The 18,732-nt window shown below is 64.2% G+C and overlaps 1 protein-coding gene across 1 annotated transcript in view; it reads right to left on the bottom strand.

Moving 5' to 3' along the window:
* Positions 1-3,679: 3,679 nt before the first annotated feature.
* The window catches only part of R3HDM2 (R3H domain containing 2), an 82,937-nt gene continuing 67,884 nt past the window's right edge, over positions 3,680-18,732 (bottom strand). Inside the window, 12 exon segments of the mRNA XM_030554641.1 lie at positions 3,680-4,285; positions 5,019-5,031; positions 5,955-6,039; positions 7,332-7,411; positions 7,414-7,431; positions 8,301-8,315; positions 8,318-8,444; positions 8,602-8,757; positions 8,759-8,772; positions 17,585-17,685; positions 18,229-18,236; positions 18,465-18,621. Coding sequence (XP_030410501.1) covers positions 3,952-4,285; positions 5,019-5,031; positions 5,955-6,039; positions 7,332-7,411; positions 7,414-7,431; positions 8,301-8,315; positions 8,318-8,444; positions 8,602-8,757; positions 8,759-8,772; positions 17,585-17,685; positions 18,229-18,236; positions 18,465-18,621 — 1,108 coding nt within the window. The 3' untranslated portion in view covers positions 3,680-3,951.

The following is an 18,732-nucleotide window of genomic DNA, read 5'->3' as shown; positions in this document are numbered from 1 at the left end:
GCTTCAGCGCCCGGAGCTGGGGGAGACACTGGGCACCTCAGAGACACTGACGCCCTCCCTGGGGGAAACTGAGGCACTGGAGGCAAACGGTGGCTCACCCCAGGGTCCTCCTGGGAGTCAGTGGCAGAGCCAGGATAGAAGCTGGGAGTCCTGGCCCCCAGCCCGTGGGCAGGGCCCCCATGGCAGGCTGAGCGTGCCGGCCAGGGAGACCTGGGCACAGAGAGGTGGGGGCACGCTGGCATCATGGCACATCCCCACCAACACCCCAACTCATGACATCCCCAGGACTGGGGGGTCCCAGCTGCTGGGACACGGGGACCCCCCCTCCCTCCGACCAGCAGCCTGGCGGGCAGGGGGGCTGGAGGCAGGATGGGCCCGGGAAGGAGCTGCTCTAAGAGGGGCAGGGAGCAGTGGTGGGGGGAACCTCTCCTCAGCCCCTCCCCAGCCCCATCCTCTGGCAGCACTTACCCTGCTTGCGGGCTTCCCCCCTGGCGCGGGTGAGGCTGGTGGTGCCAACGCCTCCTTCTCTGTCATGCTGCAAGGGGGAGCAGAGGTGTCACGGGCCCCGGGGGCTCCCCTGGCAACACCCGCTAACCCGCAGCCAATTGACAGCACCCTGGGGTGAGCCAGCTTGGTGCCCGTCTGTGCCCCACAGCAAGCGCCCGTGGGGCCCAGCAGGGGATCCATGGGCAGAGGGGGCCCACGGTGCCAGAGGAACGACCTGCCCGTCAGCATCACGGCAAGGAGAGGAGACGGCCCAGGCCCCCTGGCACAGGACCTACCGCTCGCCCCTTCTGCTGTGCCCGGCGGTGCCAGGCCCACAGCTCCCCACATTTCCGGCCCAGCTGCTATTTTAAGTTCCCAGCATCATACAAGCCCTGGCTCCCCCAGCTTGCAGGGGTGTGTCTGCAGGTGTGTGTGTGTCTGTGTCACAGGGGTGTCTGCATGGTGCATGTGTGTCTGTCACGGGTGTGTGTGTGTGTGTGTGTGTGTGTGTGTGTGTGTGTGTGTGTCGCGGGTGTGTTACAGCAGGGACGTGTGTCTGTCCCGGGTGTGTGTGTGTGTTTCAGGGGTGTGTTACAGCAGGGACGTGTGTCTGTCACAGAGAGGCATATGCGTGTGTGTGTCGCAGGTGTGTTACAGCAGGGACGTGTGTCTGTCACAGAGAGGCGTGTGCATGTGTGTCTGTCCGGGTGTGTTACAGCAGGGACGTGTGTCTGTCACAGAGAGGCATATGCTGTGTGTGTCGCAGGTGTGTTACAGCAGGGACGTGTGTCTGTCACAGAGAGGCGTGTGCATGTGTGTCTGTCCCGGGTGTGTTACAGCAGGGACGTGTCTGTCACAGAGAGGCATATGCGTGTGTGTCGCAGGTGTGTTACAGCAGGGACGTGTGTCTGTCACAGAGAGGCGTGTGCGTGTGTGTGTGTCGTGGGTGTTTACAGCAGGGGCTGTGTCTGTCCCAGGGCGGGTGTTACAGCACCGCAGCAAGTAATAGTCGATAGTGGGGGCCAGGGGCGCTTTGGGGGCACAAGCTGCTGGCCGCCGCCCCCCCCCCCCGTCCGGAAGAGAAGGGGGTGTCTGAGATGGGTGCACAGTGAGCCAGGGTGGGGGGGGGGGAGACACTCACCTCTGAGCTTTGAGCTCCCTCGCCACTGGGCAAATCCTCCCCCGGAGCAGCTCAGCGCCCCGCAGACGGGCCCCGGCCTCGGTCTCCAGCGCCGACCCCCGGGCCTGGCTGCAGAGGGGCGCTCGGCAGCCGGCCGCAGACGGAGTGACAGGGTGAGAGGGGATGAACAGCTGAGCCCATGTGGGAAGCTGACGCTGAGAAATTGGAGCCTGCTCACGAGCAGGCCTGGCCGGTGGGAGCCGCTGGCTGGTTGCCTGGCGGGTCCGGGGCACCAATGGACGCGGGCACACGTGGGACAGGCACTTGGGCTGCAGGTGTTCGGGTCCCACGTCCCCGCGGGTACGGGAAAGCTTGTTCTGCCCCCGGAATGCACCAAGCCATGGGGCCGTGCTCTTAGGATTCTCCTGGGAACAGGGAGACCTAGTGGCCGAGGAGCAAGATAGTGGTGGGCTTTCCCTTCCTGCAGGCATCGGGGTCCGGCAGGCTGGGGGGTGAGCTCCCCACACAGGGCCTGAGGTTTGGTCTCCGGGCTGGGACAGGGCAAGGTCATGTCTGTGTCCTAGGTGGGGGGCTCTGCCCAAATTTAGAGCAGCTCGGGGCTGCTCTAGCTTGTGCTCTGTTCCCATGGCCCTGGGCTGCAGACAGTACCCATAATGCAGTGCATGCGGGACTGATGCCAGCTGGGGAGGCCCTGGCAGGGGCAGTTCTCAGGGGGCCGTCTGCACCCTTTCAAGGCCCCTTTTCCTGCCCCCCACAGCATCTCCTCCTGGAGCTGCCATCACAGGCCTCGTCCCCGGAGGGCTCCCACTCTGTCCCCTCCTGCAGAAACAAACCACATGGGGGGCTGTGTCCCCTGCATGTGGTGAACGCCTGTGTCCTGAACAGGCTCCACGCCCCATGGCCAGGCCTTCGCCCGACTCCTCCACCCGCCTGGGGGGACAAGGAGCAATCGGCTGAACGCCCGGGCAGGGAGGCTCCTAGGGAGATTATGGCATCCCCAGCATTGGAATTTTGGGGGCAGGTTGGACAAACCCATGGGGCACTGGGCCCTTCCAGCCCCCATTGCTGGGATTTGGGCACAGAAGCTGGCTGGGGAGATGTGTAGCCAGGAGCCCCCTCCTGCTCATGGTGCCCCGCTGCCCCGACGGTACAATCCAGGCTGGTATGGGAATCCCCCACCTGCTGGCTCTTACCTCTCGCTGCCGGCTTCTGCCCGTCACCGTGGGGGCGGGAGCACCGCAGGCTGATGCCGGACCTGCCGGGAGGCCTGTGCCAGGCCTCGCTCCTCTCCCATGGCCTGGCAGGGCAGAGAGCCGGCTCGGTAGCAGCAGCCCACGGACCGTGAGGCTTGGCCAGGTTCCCGCACGGCTGGCCTGGAGCCTGCTGGGTGCAGGGCCCGGGTGCCCCCCCCCCCCGAGGGGCGCAGCTCAGCACCACGAGGCCGATGCTGCGAGCAGCGGTTCTGCTCCATTGGTGCCAGTTCCTGGAGGCTCCAGTTTGGGCAGGAAGTGGCCTGCCTGCCCCTGGCTATGGGGCTCAGATGGGAGCCCTCCCTCTGATCCTCTCCGGGGCCACCAGACTGCCCCATGCTGCCAGGAACGGGCTTGTGGGGGGCAGCGAAGAGCTGGGGGGCTGGCCCCTGTCGCAAGGATTCTCAAGCTGAAGGTCATGACGCTCTCATTGCCCATCCCAGGGTAGGGGGGGCGGCTCGGCCCTACCCACTAGGCGCCTAGGCCTGCTCATTAGCCCTGCTGCTGAGTGGGGGGGGGACGTCCCTGTGAGCACCCTCCCCTGCTGGTGCCATCCCAGGAGGGGTCAAGAGAGGATGTTCCTGGAGGGTACCATGGGGGGGGGCAGTGAGAAGAGGTGGCAGTCCCTGAGGGGGGAGGAGGGGGAAGAGGGGGCAGTCCCAGAGGGGAGGAGAGGGGGCAGAGGAGGAGGACCCAGAGGGGGGAAGAGGGGACCAGAGGGGAAGAGGGGACCTTGTCTCGCGTTAATCCCCCCCCGCTGGGCACAGAAACCGGAAGCAGCTTTAAAGTGACGGACGATTTTTTTTTATATTTAAATAATAAACCCCCCCACCCCCCACCGGATTAAATAGACTGTACAGTGACCAGACCCAGCCAACACCTGCATGTGCAACGGACCGCGGCGCCCGGTGTGGCACGACGCGGGACGGAACGAGACACGTGTCCGGGGGGGCGGTGGGGAGCGCGTTACCGGGGGAGGGGGGCAATGTCCTTCCACTCCAAAAGGCGCGGCGGCGGCTCAATTTCTCGTCTCTTCATTGTGTCCATATAAATAGGGGCCGGGCGCGGGGCGCCCTACTGGGAGCTGGCCCGCTCCAGCACCCGCAGGTCGTAGCTCCTCTTGGCCACACGCAGCCGGAAGCGACTGGGCGAGCTGTTGAGGCGCAGCGAGGCGTTCTGGGCGGCCAGCGGGCTGGGGAACACGGCCACCACGGTGTACAAGGCAGCGAGGTCCGGGTGCCGGCCGTTCTCCGCCGGCCCGTGGTTGTCGCCTGCGCCGCCCCCGGCCCCGCGCCGCCCCGGAGCCTCCTTCAGCCACTGGATCTTGGCCCCGGCCATGGCGAGCTGGGTGAAGAGCTTGTCGGCCTCCGTGCGCGTGATGCCCTCGGGCAGGTCGGTCACCTCCAGCCCCCCAGCACTGCGGGGAGACAAGGCCAGGTCAGCGGCTGGGAGCCAGGATGCTGGGTTCCCTCCCCGGCTCTGGGAGGGGAGCAGGGTCTACAGGTTAGCAGCGGGGCTGGGAGCCAGGATGCTGGGTTCCCTCCCTGGCTCTGGGAGGGGAGCGGGGTCTACAGGTTAGCAGCGGGGCTGGGAGCCAGGATGCCTGGGCTCTCTGCCCAGCTTTGGGAGGGGAGTGGGGTCTATAGGTTAGAGCAGAGGGGGGGAAGCCAGGACTCCTGGGTTCTCTCTCCAGCTCTGGAGGGAGTAGGGTCTAGAGGTTAGTGTGGGGGGCTGGGTTCTCTGGGGGGGGAGTGGTTCCTATGTGAATCCCAGAGGTGGGAGCTGGGAAGTCCCTGCAGCTCATGCCCCAGGGCACCCCCTGCTCCCGCGGTGGGTGGGGCAACGCATGGCCCATGCAGCCCTGCAGAGCCGTTTTCCTCCCTCACTTGGCCCCCGGCGCAGGACCTGGCTGTCACTTTGGGGCGATGTTCCACCCTGGGGCCAGACTGGGGCCCGGGGATGCAGGGGGAGGGCTGAGGCGGGACGACGCTCAGAACTCCTTGGGGGGCACCTGGCTTTAGCATGGGGGCATTTCCGGGCAGCACGGCCGGTCCCAGACACTGGCCCCTCTAAACTCAGGGCAAACCCAGCTCCTGGGGAGGACAGGGCAGCCGATGCCCAGGGAACATGGTTAATGTCTGACCCGGCCCAGAACTGAACCGCATCCGCCTGTGCCAGCCCCAAGCAGGGGGCAGAGCCGGGTGGTGCCCAGGCCGCGCCCGCAGGCCGAGCTGCCCGTGCGATGCAGCTGTCAGGGCACAGAGGGGTCGCAGCCGCGGCTCGGGCGCCAGACGGGGGTGAGTGGCAGGTCCCGGCAGACTGAATTCTGTGCTAATATTAAACCAGGCTGTAACAGATCCCCGCCCCTCCCTGCTCTATTTCCACTGCCCGAGGGGGGGCTCACTTTAACAGCCTGCCAGGCACTGCTGCAGCTGTTTAATGGGGGGGGGGGTAAGGGGGGAATTTTAAGCCTCCCCTGAGCCCGGTGGAAGGACACTGCTTGCAGCCTGTCCCCAATTAGCAAGTGCTGATTGTGTTCCCTGGGGGGCCGCTGAGCACCCTCTGCCCTGGGGCCTTTGGAGAGAACCATCCAACAGGTCCACTGCGCAGCTTCAGCTGGGGGCTCTCAAAGCACTTCACACACGCAAACTAACCCTCCCAGCCCAGAGCAGCAGGTGGCGTCACCCCGCTATTATCGAGGTGGGGAAACAGGCAGAGAGAGCGAGAGAGCTGTGCTCTAACCACTAGACTCCCCTCCCCTCCCCCAGCTGGGAACAGAACCCAGGAGTCCTGGCTCCCAGCCGCTGGGTGCAGCTCAGCTCAGTGACCGCAGGGCCCGTGGCGGCAGAGAGGGGCAGTGGGGGAGGCCCGGTGGCCTCTGCTGCCAGCACCCGCACTCTCCAAGGGGGCTGCAGGCAGGACTTTGGACCAGCCGTCTCTCCTCTCTAGTGTCCCGCGGGTCCCGTCTGCCCAGTGACCAGGGCTCAAACTGCGCCCTCGGCAGGTGACTGGTGAGGGAGGCACCCAGGAGGCTGGGCTGGCATGGGTGGGCATGAGCAGCCCCCAAGGTCACTTGCCTACGTCGCTTGTGCCGAGGTCGGTGGACGCTGACTTGAGGGCCTGTCTCTTGCCCCGGTTTCCGTGTTTCATCACTGTCTGGCCCTGGAAGAGCGAAAACAGAGTCACCCGGAGAAGCCGCCCCATCCCGCAGAGTGGCTGGGAGCCCCTTGGCCAGCGTGCCCACCCCCCAGAGCACTAGGGTTATCCAGCCCCCGGTGTAGCCGAGCTCAGGGCGCCCAGGGGCCCCTTTCCAGCCTGCGCGCCCAGGCCAGGGAGCGAGGAAGCAGCTTGGTCCCTGCGCCCGTCTCCATCTCGGGGGAGATGCTGCAGGGCGCTCGGCGCGGAGGTCTGGCCTGGGGGCAGAGTCATGTTTACATGGGAATGCAGCCGGACTGCTGTCAGCAGCCTCAGAGACGGGCTGCGGGCACTGGGCTAGGGCCCCGATCCTGCAGCGCGTGGCGCGTCCTGGGGGAGCCCGAGCGTCCCGCTGCACCACCAGGCCTAGGCCTGCAAAGGGCCACGCTCCAGGGGGTGCTGGCTCACTCGCCTGGCCTGAGGGAGGAGAACCCCCCCCACATTTTGCTTCTTTCTGAGGGGCAAAAGTGGCTGGGATCCCAGTGGCTGGAGTCGGAAGAGGGGGTGGGGGGGTTCTTGTGCTATTTCACAGGTAGGTGGGAAATTCTGCAGTTTCAAAGCTCGCTGCTTTCCCAAATCCAAATGCCAGATGCTTCAGAGAGACTGAACCGAACAGGGCAATTACTGAGTGATCCGCCCCTGGCGCCCAGTCCCAGCTCCGGGCAGTCAGAGGCTTGGGGAACACAGAGCCTGGGCTTCCATCCCTGACCATCTTGGCTAACAGCCATGGATGGACCCGTCTGCCACGAACTCTGAACCCACTTATACTCTTGGCCTTCACAACGTCCCCAGCAATGAGTTCCACAGGTTAACTGGGTGTGGTGTGCAGGTCTTTTTCCAGGTTTTGAGTTTGACAAAAACAGCGTTTTATGTCGAAAAACCACAGGCAGTGACAAACATCTCCTGTTTCCCACCTTGGAACTCAGGTCTGGCTTCCCCTGTCCAATCTGGCTACAGCATCGGCGACGCCAGGCCAGCGAGCCCCTGCCCCGAGGGTGGGCTAGTGCCGCAGACAGACCCATAGGGATGGTATTAAAGTGCTCAGGGAGCAGCTCCCTCTGTGCGAGTCCCCCAAGCTCTGCGTCCCCTAAAGAGCCCTCGAATCCGAACACGGAAGACCATTCACGAGCCCCCCACTCCTCCAGATCTCCAGCCCTGGCAATGGCAACGCTGCCAGCCGAAGTCGGAGGCCAGGAGGAGCACTGGCGGCAGTGGGGGGCCCCAGCCTGCCTCTGGGCTGGCAGCTGCAGTCCCCTTACCTGGTGTGTGCTGTAGTTGGACTGGCTGGGCAGCAGAGGAGGAGGGCAGATGGAGAGGTTGTACTGCAGCGGCTGACCAGCAGAGAGTAGCGCCCGTCGCCTGGAAAGCAGAAGCAGAGGTTTGGGGGTGCTGGGCGGGGGGTGCAGCGCTGTGGAACCCCACAGGAGACAGTCCTGCTAGGGACGCGCGCATCTGCTCTGCTGCAGTTGTGCCTGTGAGCAGAGGTGGGGACAGCAAGGGGGTGAGGCCTCCTCTCTGGGCACCAGTCTCACTGATACAGAATGAGAGTGGGGAGGACATGGCAGTGGAAGCAACCGACGCTATGGAAATAACCCATCTGGTGGGTCCTGTAACAGCTGGCCAGCAGCCCTGCCCGGGTTCCGCCCCCTGCAACAGCTGGCCCCCCCCCTGGGGCACCAGGCTCCACCCCCTGCAACAGCTGGCACCGCCCAGTGGGGAGCCAGGCTCCATCCCCTGCAATAGCTGGCACCGCCCCCTGGGGCACCAGGCTCCACCCCTGCAACAGCTGGCACGCCCCCTGGGGCACCAGGCTCCACCCCCTGCAACAGCTGGCACCGCCCCCTGGGGCACCAGGCTCCACCCCCTGCAACAGCTGGCACCGCCCCTGGGGCACCAGGCTCCACCCCCTGCAACAGCTGGCACCGCCCAGTGGGGAGCCAGGCTCCACCCCTGCAACAGCTGGCACTGCCCAGTGGGGAGCCAGGCTCCACCTCCTGCAACAGCTGGCCCCGCCCCCTGCTGAGCCAGCCCCGCCCCCGGAGACGTTCGAAGGCTGCCTCGGCAGGTCCGGGTTCACTCTCTGGCCACTGGCGCCTCCCCAGGGGGCCAGGCCAAGGGCCCACTGTCCGGATGCAAACTCCCACAATGCACCTGTCAGGCCCACCCATGCCTTGGGCCCGGGCCCCTCGGAGCTCTGAGCTTCGAACGCTCCCCGCAGCCCGTCTCACCTTGTGCTGGGCCCACGGGCCGGGGAACTGTGTGAGGACCGGGAGCGGGCTGAGCCCTGTGCAGACGCTGTTGAGGTTGGTCACAGGAGACGGCGTCGGGGACTGAGTGGGGGACGTGATGGGGCTGGTTAGCTGGGTGCTGGCCTGGAGATGGGGGAAAGGGTTAGACGCACCGATCGGGCCCCGAGCCCCCTACTCCCATCCCAAGGGGATGTGCTGAGCTGGCTCTCTGCAAGGGGCTGAATCCACCCCCAGCCCCCCCGGCATTGGGCTAGTGCCTGGGCCCCCCCCCGCCCTGTACCTGGGCGCTGGTGTCTGGGCTGTACAGGTCCCCCGGCTTCTGCCCCCGCGGGTCGAGGCCATAGTATTTACAGTGGCTCCACTGCACCACGGGAGGGTTCTGCGGGGGCTGGGGGCCGCTGGGCACGTTCAGCTGCATCACGACCACGCTGGGCCCCCGACGGAGACACCCCTGCCAAGAGGAGACGGCGGCTGGGACGGGAGCTCCCAGGGTCACAACACTGAGACTGGCACCCCCTGCCCCCAGCCAGGCGAGGGTGCTCACCTCAGAGCAGCCCCCTGACTACAGAAACCTCCACCTGGTGGTGCAGGGGCTTTCCGGGGGGACCGTGCCGGGCACTACACCCCATCCCCCTGGTGGCAGGCACTGCATCTCCAAGCCTGGCACTGCACCCCAATCCTTCCCTGTGCTTGGCACTGCATCTCCAAGACTGGCACTACACCCCATCCCCCTGGTGGCTGGCACTGCATCTCCATGCCTGGCCCTGCACCCCAATCCTTCCCTGTGGCAGGCACTGCATCTCCAAGCCTGGCACTGCACCCCAATCCTTCCCTGTGCTTGGCACTGCATCTCCAAGACTGGCACTACACCCCATCCCCCTGGTGGCTGGCACTGCATCTCCATGCCTGGCCCTGCACCCCAATCCTTCCCTGTGGCAGGCACTGCATCTCCAAGCCTGGCACTGCACCCCAATCCTTCCCTGAGCCTGGCACTGCATCTCCAAGCCTGGCACTGAACTCCAATCCTTCCCTGTGCCTGGCACTGCATCTCCAAGCCTGGCACTGAACTCCAATCCTTCCCTGTGCTTGGCACTGCATCTCCAAGCCTGGCACTCCACCCCATCCTCCTGGTGGCTGACACTGCATCTCCATGCCTCACACTGCACCCCAATCCTTCCCTGTGGCTGGCACTGCATCTCCAAGCCTGGCACTGAACTCCAATCCTTCCCTGTGCTTGGCACTGCATCTCCAAGCCTGGCACTCCACCCATCCTCCTGGTGGCTGACACTGCATCTCCAAGCCTGGCACTACACCCCAATCCTTCCCTGTGCCTGGCACTGCATCTCCAAGCCTGGCACTGAACTCCCAATCCTTCCTGTGCTTGGCACTGCATCTCAAGCCTGGCACTCCACCCCATCCTCCTGGTGGCTGACACTGCATCTCCATGCCTCACACTGCACCCAATCCTTCCCTGTGGCTGGCACTGCATCTCCAAGCCTGGCACTCCACCCTCCTCCTGGTGGCTGACACTGCATCTCCAAGCCTGGCACTACACCCCAATCCTTCCCTGTGCCTGGCACTGCATCTCCAAGCCTGGCACTGCACCCCATCCTCCGGTGCTGACACTGCATCTCCATGCCTGACACTGCACCCCAATCCTTCTCTGTGCCTGGCACTGCATCCCAAGCCTGGCACTGAACCCAATCCTTCTCTGTGCCTGGCACTGCATCTCCAAGCCTGGCACTGAACCCCAATCCTTCCCTGTGGCTGGCACTGCATCTCCAAGCCTGGCACTGCACCCCAATCCTTCCCTTTGCCTGGCACTGCATCTCCATGCCTGACACTGCACCCCAATCCTTCCCTGTGCCTGGCACTGCATCTCCATGCCTGACACTGCACCCCCCAATCCTGGACTGTCGGGCACTGAGGCTCCCACCCCACACAACACTCCCTGCCCCCCCCCACACCCTGAACCCCAGCTACCTGTGATTCACCATGACTCTCAGCCAGCCAGCAACACAGAAGGTTTATTAGATGACAGGAACACAGTCCAAGACGAGTCTTGCAGGTACAGACAACAGGACCCCTCAGTTATGTCCTCGGGTGCGGGGGGGGGAGCAGGGAGGCCAGAGCCCCGTTGGGAGGCCAGAGCCCATTTGGGCTCCCCTCTCTTTTCCCAGCCAGTTCCAAACTGAAACTCCCTCCGTCTCACTCAGCTCCCCCCGGCTCCTCCCTCACCCTTTGTCCAGTGTCCCAGGCAGAGGGTGTCACCTGGCCTCCAACCCCCTCCTGGGTTCTCCTGTTACTTGCTCAGGTATCCTCCCTCAGGGAAATTCTCCCATCCCCAATGCAGCCAGTCCCAGCAAAACTCCCCTGCAACCTTCCCAGGTCAATGCTCCCCACTCAGCATTCAAAGACATTAAGAACATTCCCACTTCGTCACATCTCTCCCCATTTCAAGACCAAACTGAGCGGGGTCACTTCAGCCGGTGACCTGGGGAAGTTCGAACCCACCAATTTCCCATGGATGCCCCAGCATCTCTCCCATTCCTTGGTGGGAATTACACCAGGCTCCACCTTTCACGCCCCCCTTTGGGTTGGGGTTGCTCGATAGCACTCATAGTCCACACGTGGGAAGGCTTGCTGCCTGTGCCCTTTTTCCACCCCAATACCCCTAGGGTTCAAACTGGGATGGGGTCTTCTCCTAGCGTCCAGTCTGGAGGGCTGTGATTTGGGCTCTCTTGGTTAAGAGCCCCCCTTCGACTTTGGCCACCCTCTGAAAGGCTCCTCTATGATGGGAAAGGGCCCTAAAACCGTTTTCCCCTTGTCCCGGGCACCAGGATTGGAAATACTGTTGGACAATAACAAAGACCCTAGGCCAGTAAAAGTTCTGTAGCAGCCTCCGCTGGGTACGCCAGATTCCCTGGTGCCCTGAGAGGGGGATGTCATGGAGGAGGTACAGCAGCTGGTGGCAATACTTCTGGTGTACTACCAGCTGCCTCCTGATCCCCACTGACTCCATTTTCCACTCTCGATGCAGGACCCCCTTCTCCCACAGGAACCTTTTCCAGCAACCTCCCCCCACGGTCTGTACCACACTGAGGTCGGCCAGGTCCCTTAGCTTCCGCAAGGAAGGATCTGTCTGTAACTCGGCCTGGAACTCAGCAGCTGGGACAGGGATGGGGACCTGCTCTCTCTCATCGGCTGGGTCTGAAGCCACAGCTTCCCTGAGCCGTGTCTCTGGGCACTCCCTCCCCACCGGGTTAGGGTCCTGCGCCTTGGGCAAGGTACCCTCCCCGATGTCAGGGCGCAGTGCCCCTCGCCGGCTCTGGCTACGGGTCATACCCAGGGCGTTCTGGGTTGCTTGGCCAGTCCTCTAGGTCCCCCCTCATCAACACCTCAGTGGTTGACCCCCCATTTCAGATGCACCCACCACAGGCACCTTGAATGGAGTCCTGCCCATCCCTGTCAGGGTCAGGAAGATGTTGGGCATCACCCGATCTGGGGCTACCACCTTGGGCCGGGCCAGAGTTATCTCTGTGCCCGTGTCCCATATCCATAGATTTTCCTCCCATCCACCTCCAGGGGAACAAGGCACTTGCTCCGCAGGGACTGCCCTGCGCCCACCCTGTAGATGGAAACCTGGTGTTCGGCATCCAGCTCCCCAGAGAAGCTGGCCTGGGGCTCTCCTCCCTCCTGCGCAATTGGGAAGCTGTCAGCTCCCCTTGCCCGGGGAAGCCGGCACCTCATCCGGATGGGTCCCTATCCAGTTAATCCTGTGTGGGTTCCATTTGCTCAGTCTGTCCTTGAGCTTGGGGCACTGGGTCCAAATGTGGCCTCTTTAGCCACAGTAATGGCAGGTTATGTCCCATTGGTCCCCTCAAGTTGGTTGGTTGGTCCTGATGCCGGATGTTGCCCTTGGGAAGGATTCTCCATGTTCCCCCTTTGGGAGGTCCCAGGGTGACTCTCTCTCTGCATCATGGCGGACCTGCTCCTTTGGGACTCCTCCCTGCCACCCCTGACCGGCTGTTCACAAACTTGTCGGCCAGCCTGGCCTGTATGTCGCAGGTCCTCTGGCTTTTTGTCCACCAGCCATAGCCTCAGGTCGGATGGCACTGTTCATACAGTTGCTCCAGTAGGGTAAGCATGTTCTCCCTAGCTGGGGCCCCATCTCCCCACTTGTGGGCGTATCTCCACCTCCGGAGAGCCAGTTCTAGATATGTGACCTCAGGGGTTTTACGCTCACTCCGGAACCTTTTCCGGTACCTCTCGGGAGTCAGCCCAAACTTTTTGAACAGTTCATAGTCCCCCGGCCTCCGCCCCTTTCCTTTGGCTGTACGTTGCCATGGCTTTGGGGTCCTGTAAGGGGTAAGAACTAGAGCCTGTCTGCTGGGTCAACCGGCGCAGCTCGCAGGTATTCTCAAAGGCATTCAGGAAGTCATCTATGTCCTCCCCTTCCTTACGCTGGGCCAGGACGCCCTTGTCAAATCTCCATGCAGTCCTGGGTCTCCCATCACTCATCGCAGCCAGGGGCTCGCTGCTCCTCAGCTTGGCCAACTCCAGCCCATGCTGCCTCTGTTTCTCTTTCCCCTTCAGTTCATGCTGTCTCTGTTTCTCCCATTCTGCTCACTCTCCATCAGTTACTGCTGCCTCAGCTCCAGCTCTTTCAGCCTTATCTCCTTCTCCAATTCCAGCTGCCTCAACTCCAGCGATGGGGAGCTCTGCCGGGAGGATCCCCTGCTGGCCAAGGGTGTCACAGTGCCCTCGGTATTCGCTAGGCTCCTCCCAGCCCTTCCCCTAGGCATAGGAAGGAGGGGTCTAGGGAAGCCCTTCGCAGCCATCTGACCACACAGCTGGAACAGACACCGGTGCCTGCGCTGCATCTGCCGGCTGCTTCCCCTAGAAACAGGGTTCAGTTCATCCGATCAGTCCCACTCCTCCAGGTTGGCCATCAGCTGTTCTTTGGTGAGTCTCCCAGTGCGCAGCCCCCACTGCCTGCACAGCACCACCAGGTCGCTCTTAAGGTGCTTGCTATACATCTCCTTGCTGGCCACTCATAGGCCTGTGTGCTCGCCGCTCCCCACAGTTTCCAGGGAGAACCCCTGGTGTGCCAGCCCTTCTCGAGGTCACCACCTCTCTGCCAGGGTCGAGCTGCAGACTCCTCCGCCCCTGGGACCACTCGCTGCAATCCCCAGGGGGACCCTGTTACTGCAAAAGTCCTTCTCGATGGTCACACACACCCAGGGGTTAATCGCCCCCTGAAAATCTCTCTCTGAGCCTTCAGCATGCCTGGTCCTCGTTATTCCCCCTTCGTTTTACTGCTTCCCAGTCACTTACTGCATGGAGTGTGGGGGACAAGGCCCTGCACCCCCAGCTTCCTGCGATTCTCTGTGACTCTCAGCCAGCCAGTAACACAGAAGGTTTATTTAGACGACAGGAACACAGTCCAAGACAGGTCTTGCAGGTACAGACAACAGGACCCTCAAGTTAGGTCCGCGGGGCGGGGTGGGGCAGGGAGGCCAGCCTGTCTGGGCTCCCCTTCCTTTTCCCAGCCAACTCCCAACTGAAACTCCCTCCAGCCATCTCAGCCTCCCCCGGCTCCTCCCCACCCTTTGTCCAGTGTCCCGGCAGAGGGTGTCACCTGGCCTCCAACCCCCCTCCTGGGTTCTCCTGTTACCTGCTCAGGTATCCTCCCTCAGGGAAATTCTCCCATCCCCAACGCAGCCAGTCCCAGCAAAACTCCTCTGCAACCTTCCCAGGTCAATGCTCCCCACTCAGTATTCAAAGAAAACATCAAGAACATTCCCACTTCATCACAACCTGGCACTGCACCTCCATGCCTGGCACCGCACCCCAATCCTTCCCTGTGCCTGGCACTGCACCTCATCCCCCTGGTGGCTGGCATGCACCTCTGTGACCGACTTTGCACTCCACTCCTATCCCCATGCTTAACAATGCACCCCCTGCTCCCCTGCATCTGGCATGGCACCCCTATTCCCCCCTCTGCTGCCTGGCACTGCGCCCCCATCACCCTCGCTGTGCCTGCCTGCAGTGGAAACCAGGAGCTCCGGGGCCCCAGCCTGCACTTGGGTGACCCTGCAGGGCTGCGGCGAGGAATGGCAGAGCGGGCGGCTCCACGGAGTGTCCCCTTCCTGACCCAGACCAACGCCAGGCTCCCCTGGGGGAAGAAATAGGGACCTGAGAGCAAAGCAGTGCCCTGCCTGGCCACCGACGGCTCGGCTTCCCTGGGCTGGCTGGGGCAGCTCCATCCCCCCGACCTCCTCTCTTCCCCTAGCCCCAGCCCTGCTCCTCAGGTGAGGCAGTGAAGTCTAGTGAGGCTAGCACCACCCGGAATCTGCCTCCAGCCCAGCCGGGCTTTGTGCTCCCGGGGTCGGTGGCTGCAGCCGCCCTGCCCTGGGAGTGGCTCACGAGTTCTCTGAGGCCCAGCCTGGCCGGCTAATGACACCAGGGTTGCACTGCACTGGGACGGGACCGGGGCAGAGCCGGGTGGGGCTGTGTTCACCCCCTTGGTGCTGGCAGGAGGATGAGGGAAATTGACCAGTGCTAAGTCCTGCTCCATCCGCCGGGGAAAGTAGGGGGGCAGCTCGAGAAAGGCAGCCATAGCTGGGCTGGCGCAGCTGCTCTACTCTGGCCTAGGCCTGGCTACTGACCCCCAGCCCCCAGCCAGCTGGCGAGGGGAAGGGTGATATCACGGGCCACGCAGCTGCTGCAGGGGCACTCCTGACCTAGCTGATCCGTCCTGGCAGCCAGCTCGCAATGCCAGGCAGCCCCAGGGGTGTGGCTAACGCCAGTCGGCTACAGAGAGATGCTGGTACGAAAACCCCAGCACCCTCCCCCAGGGAGCCTAGAGATGCACTCCCTCGTACCTCCCACGTGCCCGCCTGGTACCTCCCCCAGCACCTGCCCCTCCTGCACGGCCTGCTGCCCCCCAGATGTGCACCGGGGGCCCAGTTCAACATCCCCAGCAGAAACCCAATGGAGCTCGTGGGATTGCCGCCCCCACCCCCACCGCTCTGCCCCCTCCCCAATCCCAGGCCTTTGCACACCCCACAACCACACAGCACACTTCATCCCAGTTCACTGACAGGCCCCTTGTGAGTCACACAGCACATGTGGTAGCCAAGGTGAGAACCAAGTCCCTCCTCTAGCCACTGGCCCCCATAGCCCTCCCAGAGCTGGGGTAGAACCCAGGAATCCTGGCTCCCAGCCCCCCCTCTAATCCGCTAGCCCCCACACCCCCCCAGAGCTGGGGTAGAATCCAGGAGTCCTGGCTCCCAGCCCCCCCCGCTCTAATCCGCTAGCCCCACACCCCCCCAGAGCTGGGGTAGAATCCAGGAGTCCTGGCTCCCAGCCCCCCCGCTCTAACCCGCTAGCCCCACACCCCAGAGCTGGGGGAGAAGCCAGGAATCCTGGCTCCCAGCCCCCCCGCTCTAACCCGCTAGCCTCCACACCCCCCAGAGCTGGGGGAGAAGCCAGGAATCCTGTCCAGCCCCCCCTGCTCTAACCCCTAGCCCCCACACCCCCACCCCCAGAGCTGGAGGAGAACCCAGGAATCCTGGCTCCCAGCCCCCCCACTCTAACCCGCTAGCCCCACCATCCCCAGAGCTGGGGAGAAAGCCAGGAATCCTGGCTCCCAGCCCCCCCTGCCTCTAACCCGCTAGCCCCCACACACCCCAGAACTGGGGGAGACCCAGGAATCCTGGCTCCCACGCCCCCCCGCTCTAATCCGCTAGCCCCCACACCCCCCCGAGCTGGGGTAGAATCCAGGAGTCTGGCTCCCAGCCCCCCTGCTCTAACCCGCTAGCCCCCACACCCCCCAGAGCTGGGGGAGAACCAGGAATCCTGGCTCCCAGCCCCCCCGCTCTAACCCGCTAGCCCCCACCCCCCCAGAGCTGGGGAGAACCCAGGAATCCTGGCTCCAGCCCCCCCTGCTCTAACCCACTAGCCCCCATCCCCCCGAGTGGGGGAGAACCCAGGAATCCTGGCTCCCAGCCCCCCCTGCTCTAACCCGCTAGCCCCCACACCCCCCAGAGTTGGGGGAGAAGCCAGGAATCCTGGCTCCCAGCCCCCCCTGCTCTAACCCGCTAGCCCCCACACCCCCCAGAGCTGGGGAGAACCCAGGAATCCTGGCTCCCAGCCCCCCCTCTAACCCGCTAGCCCCCACACCCCCCCAGAGCTGGGGGAGAACCCAGGAATCCTGGCTCCCAGCCCCCCCACTCTAACCCGCTAGCCCCCACACCCCCAGAGCTGGGGAGAACCCAGGAATCCTGGCTCCCAGCCCCCCTGCTCTAACCCGCTAGCCCCCACACCCCCAGAGCTGGGAGAGAACCCAGGATCCTGGCTCACAGCCCCCCGCTCTAACCCGCTAGCCCCCACACCCCCCAGATCTGGGGGAGAACCCAGGAATCCTGGCTCCCAGCCCCCACCCTGCTCTAACCCGCTAGCCCCCACCCAACCCCCACAGAGCTAGGGGAAAACCCAGGAATCCTGGCTCCCAGCCCCCCGCTCTAACCCGCTAGCCCCCACACCCCCCGCAGCTGGGGGGAGAAACCCAGGAGTCCTGGCTCCCAGCCCCCTGGCTGTCACCACAATTTTAAAAGCCTGATTGCAGCCAACTCAAGGCAGTCGAGTCAGAACACCCAGAGCCTGCTGCAATACCTGGTGCTCCCAGCAGGTGGCCCGCGAGGGCCGGGAAGAGCCGGTTGGCCCTGGCTAGCCACGGGGTGGGGGGCCGCTAGCCTCAGACAGCGCAGCAAGGCCCCCGGGCAACCACTCCCAGCCACCTGCGGGGAAGGGCGCAGGAGCTGGGCTGTGCACGCGGAGCAGCCCCCGCAGGGGCCCGTTTTCTAGGCAGATGCTTGGTCCGTCCCAGAGCATCGAACACTGAGTCGCCTCCGTCTCTGCCTCCAATTCCCGACAGAGCCCTGGTGGCGGGAGGGCTGGCCGCCCAGCGCCTCCCCCCGGAGCAGGCACGGCAGCAGGGCTGGCTGCCCCACACCAGGCTCTGCCTGGCCCCAGCTCGGCCTTGGCTTGTCTGCCGACGACCGAGGGGCTCTGGAACTGGGCTGAGACCCACCCAACGCAGTTCACAGGAGCCACCAACCGCTTCCGTTGGCCTGGGTCGGAGGGTGGTGGGGGGGCTCAGCTATGTCTTACCAACCCCCCCAGAGAGCCAGCCCCTCCTGGGCTAAGATGCCAAGGTACTTCCCAGCGCCCAGCCGGAACGGGTGCTCTCTCCTTACCCGAATACTGCTGCTGCATCTGTGGCGGGCTGCAGGGCGAGGGAGACTGGGGCATCTGATACTGCTCGGAGCCGGGAGGCTGCAGGTACCCGACCGAGGGGCTGCCAGGAGGAGGAGAGCTGCAGTGAGGCATCAGAGCTGCATTTCCCCAGACCTGCCTTTGAGAGGCAGCTTCTCCCCAACACAGGCTGGGCGACTGCACCCGTTTGTGCTGGGGCCACCTCCCCACACTGCAGACGCACGGGGACTCGGGGCAGCCCTCCCTGGGCTGGCTCCTGTCTCACAGGACTGCTCACTGCAGCTGGTTCTGGGGAGCAGCAGCACACAGCAGCTGGGAGAAAGGAAACTCTGGCGATGCTGATGCCTCGACTCCTCGGGTGGTGGAAGGCCGGCCAGGAGAGCAGGGGGACCCCAGCGCATCACCTGCCCTGCACCCTCCTGCGCTGAACCAGGCCTGGGCATGCCTGCCACCCAGGGGCATCCAGGGTGGCTCTCCAGCAGCGGGAGGGCACCGCCCGCCCTGACTCGGCACTGCCCAAGGACATCACAGCCTGGGCATGTGGGCAACAGGCCTGCCTTGGAAGGAGCGAAATCCTCTGCTCCTCAGCAGCCCCGCTAAGAGTCTAAGGCAAGGGAGGCCAAACGCAGCCCCCTAAGTGCCCACCCCGGTTCACCCCGCACTGCCCAGAATGCTGCGGCCCGGCAGCAAACGCCCCATCTGCCCGCCTTGCTGATACTCTCCCCTTGGACCAAGGCCAGCTCCCACCCACCGCCTGCCCCCCTCCATGTGCAGAGTGCGCTGAGCCTGCCCCCGCAGGCACTGAGGCCCCTCGCTCTCCAAGCGGAGGCGGGCGGAGACGCTGCTTCCTTTAACTGGTACCGTTCTGCTGGGCTGTGGGATGACGCTGTAATAGACCGGCATCCCACCGGACTGCAGCCCAGCCTGCACTGACTGGTGGCGGACACCAGCACCGGCTGCTGGAACGACTGCTGGAACCACACCCTGCGACTCGCTAGCCACTGGGACCTGCACCGAGAAGGACAGGGGAGCCATGGGGAGCAGCAGTGGAGAGGTGGTGCTCCCACCCGGGGCGTGACCAGAAGCTAAGAAGAGAGTCCACACCAGCCCGGGGGCAGCCTTGCTAGAG

The sequence above is a fragment of the Gopherus evgoodei genome, chromosome 3 (assembly GCF_007399415.2).
Source record: "Gopherus evgoodei ecotype Sinaloan lineage chromosome 3, rGopEvg1_v1.p, whole genome shotgun sequence".
NCBI classification, from domain to species: domain Eukaryota; kingdom Metazoa; phylum Chordata; order Testudines; family Testudinidae; genus Gopherus; species Gopherus evgoodei.
The sequence above is the reverse complement of the archived record's forward strand: the minus strand, read 5'-3'. Positions and strand labels throughout refer to the sequence as shown.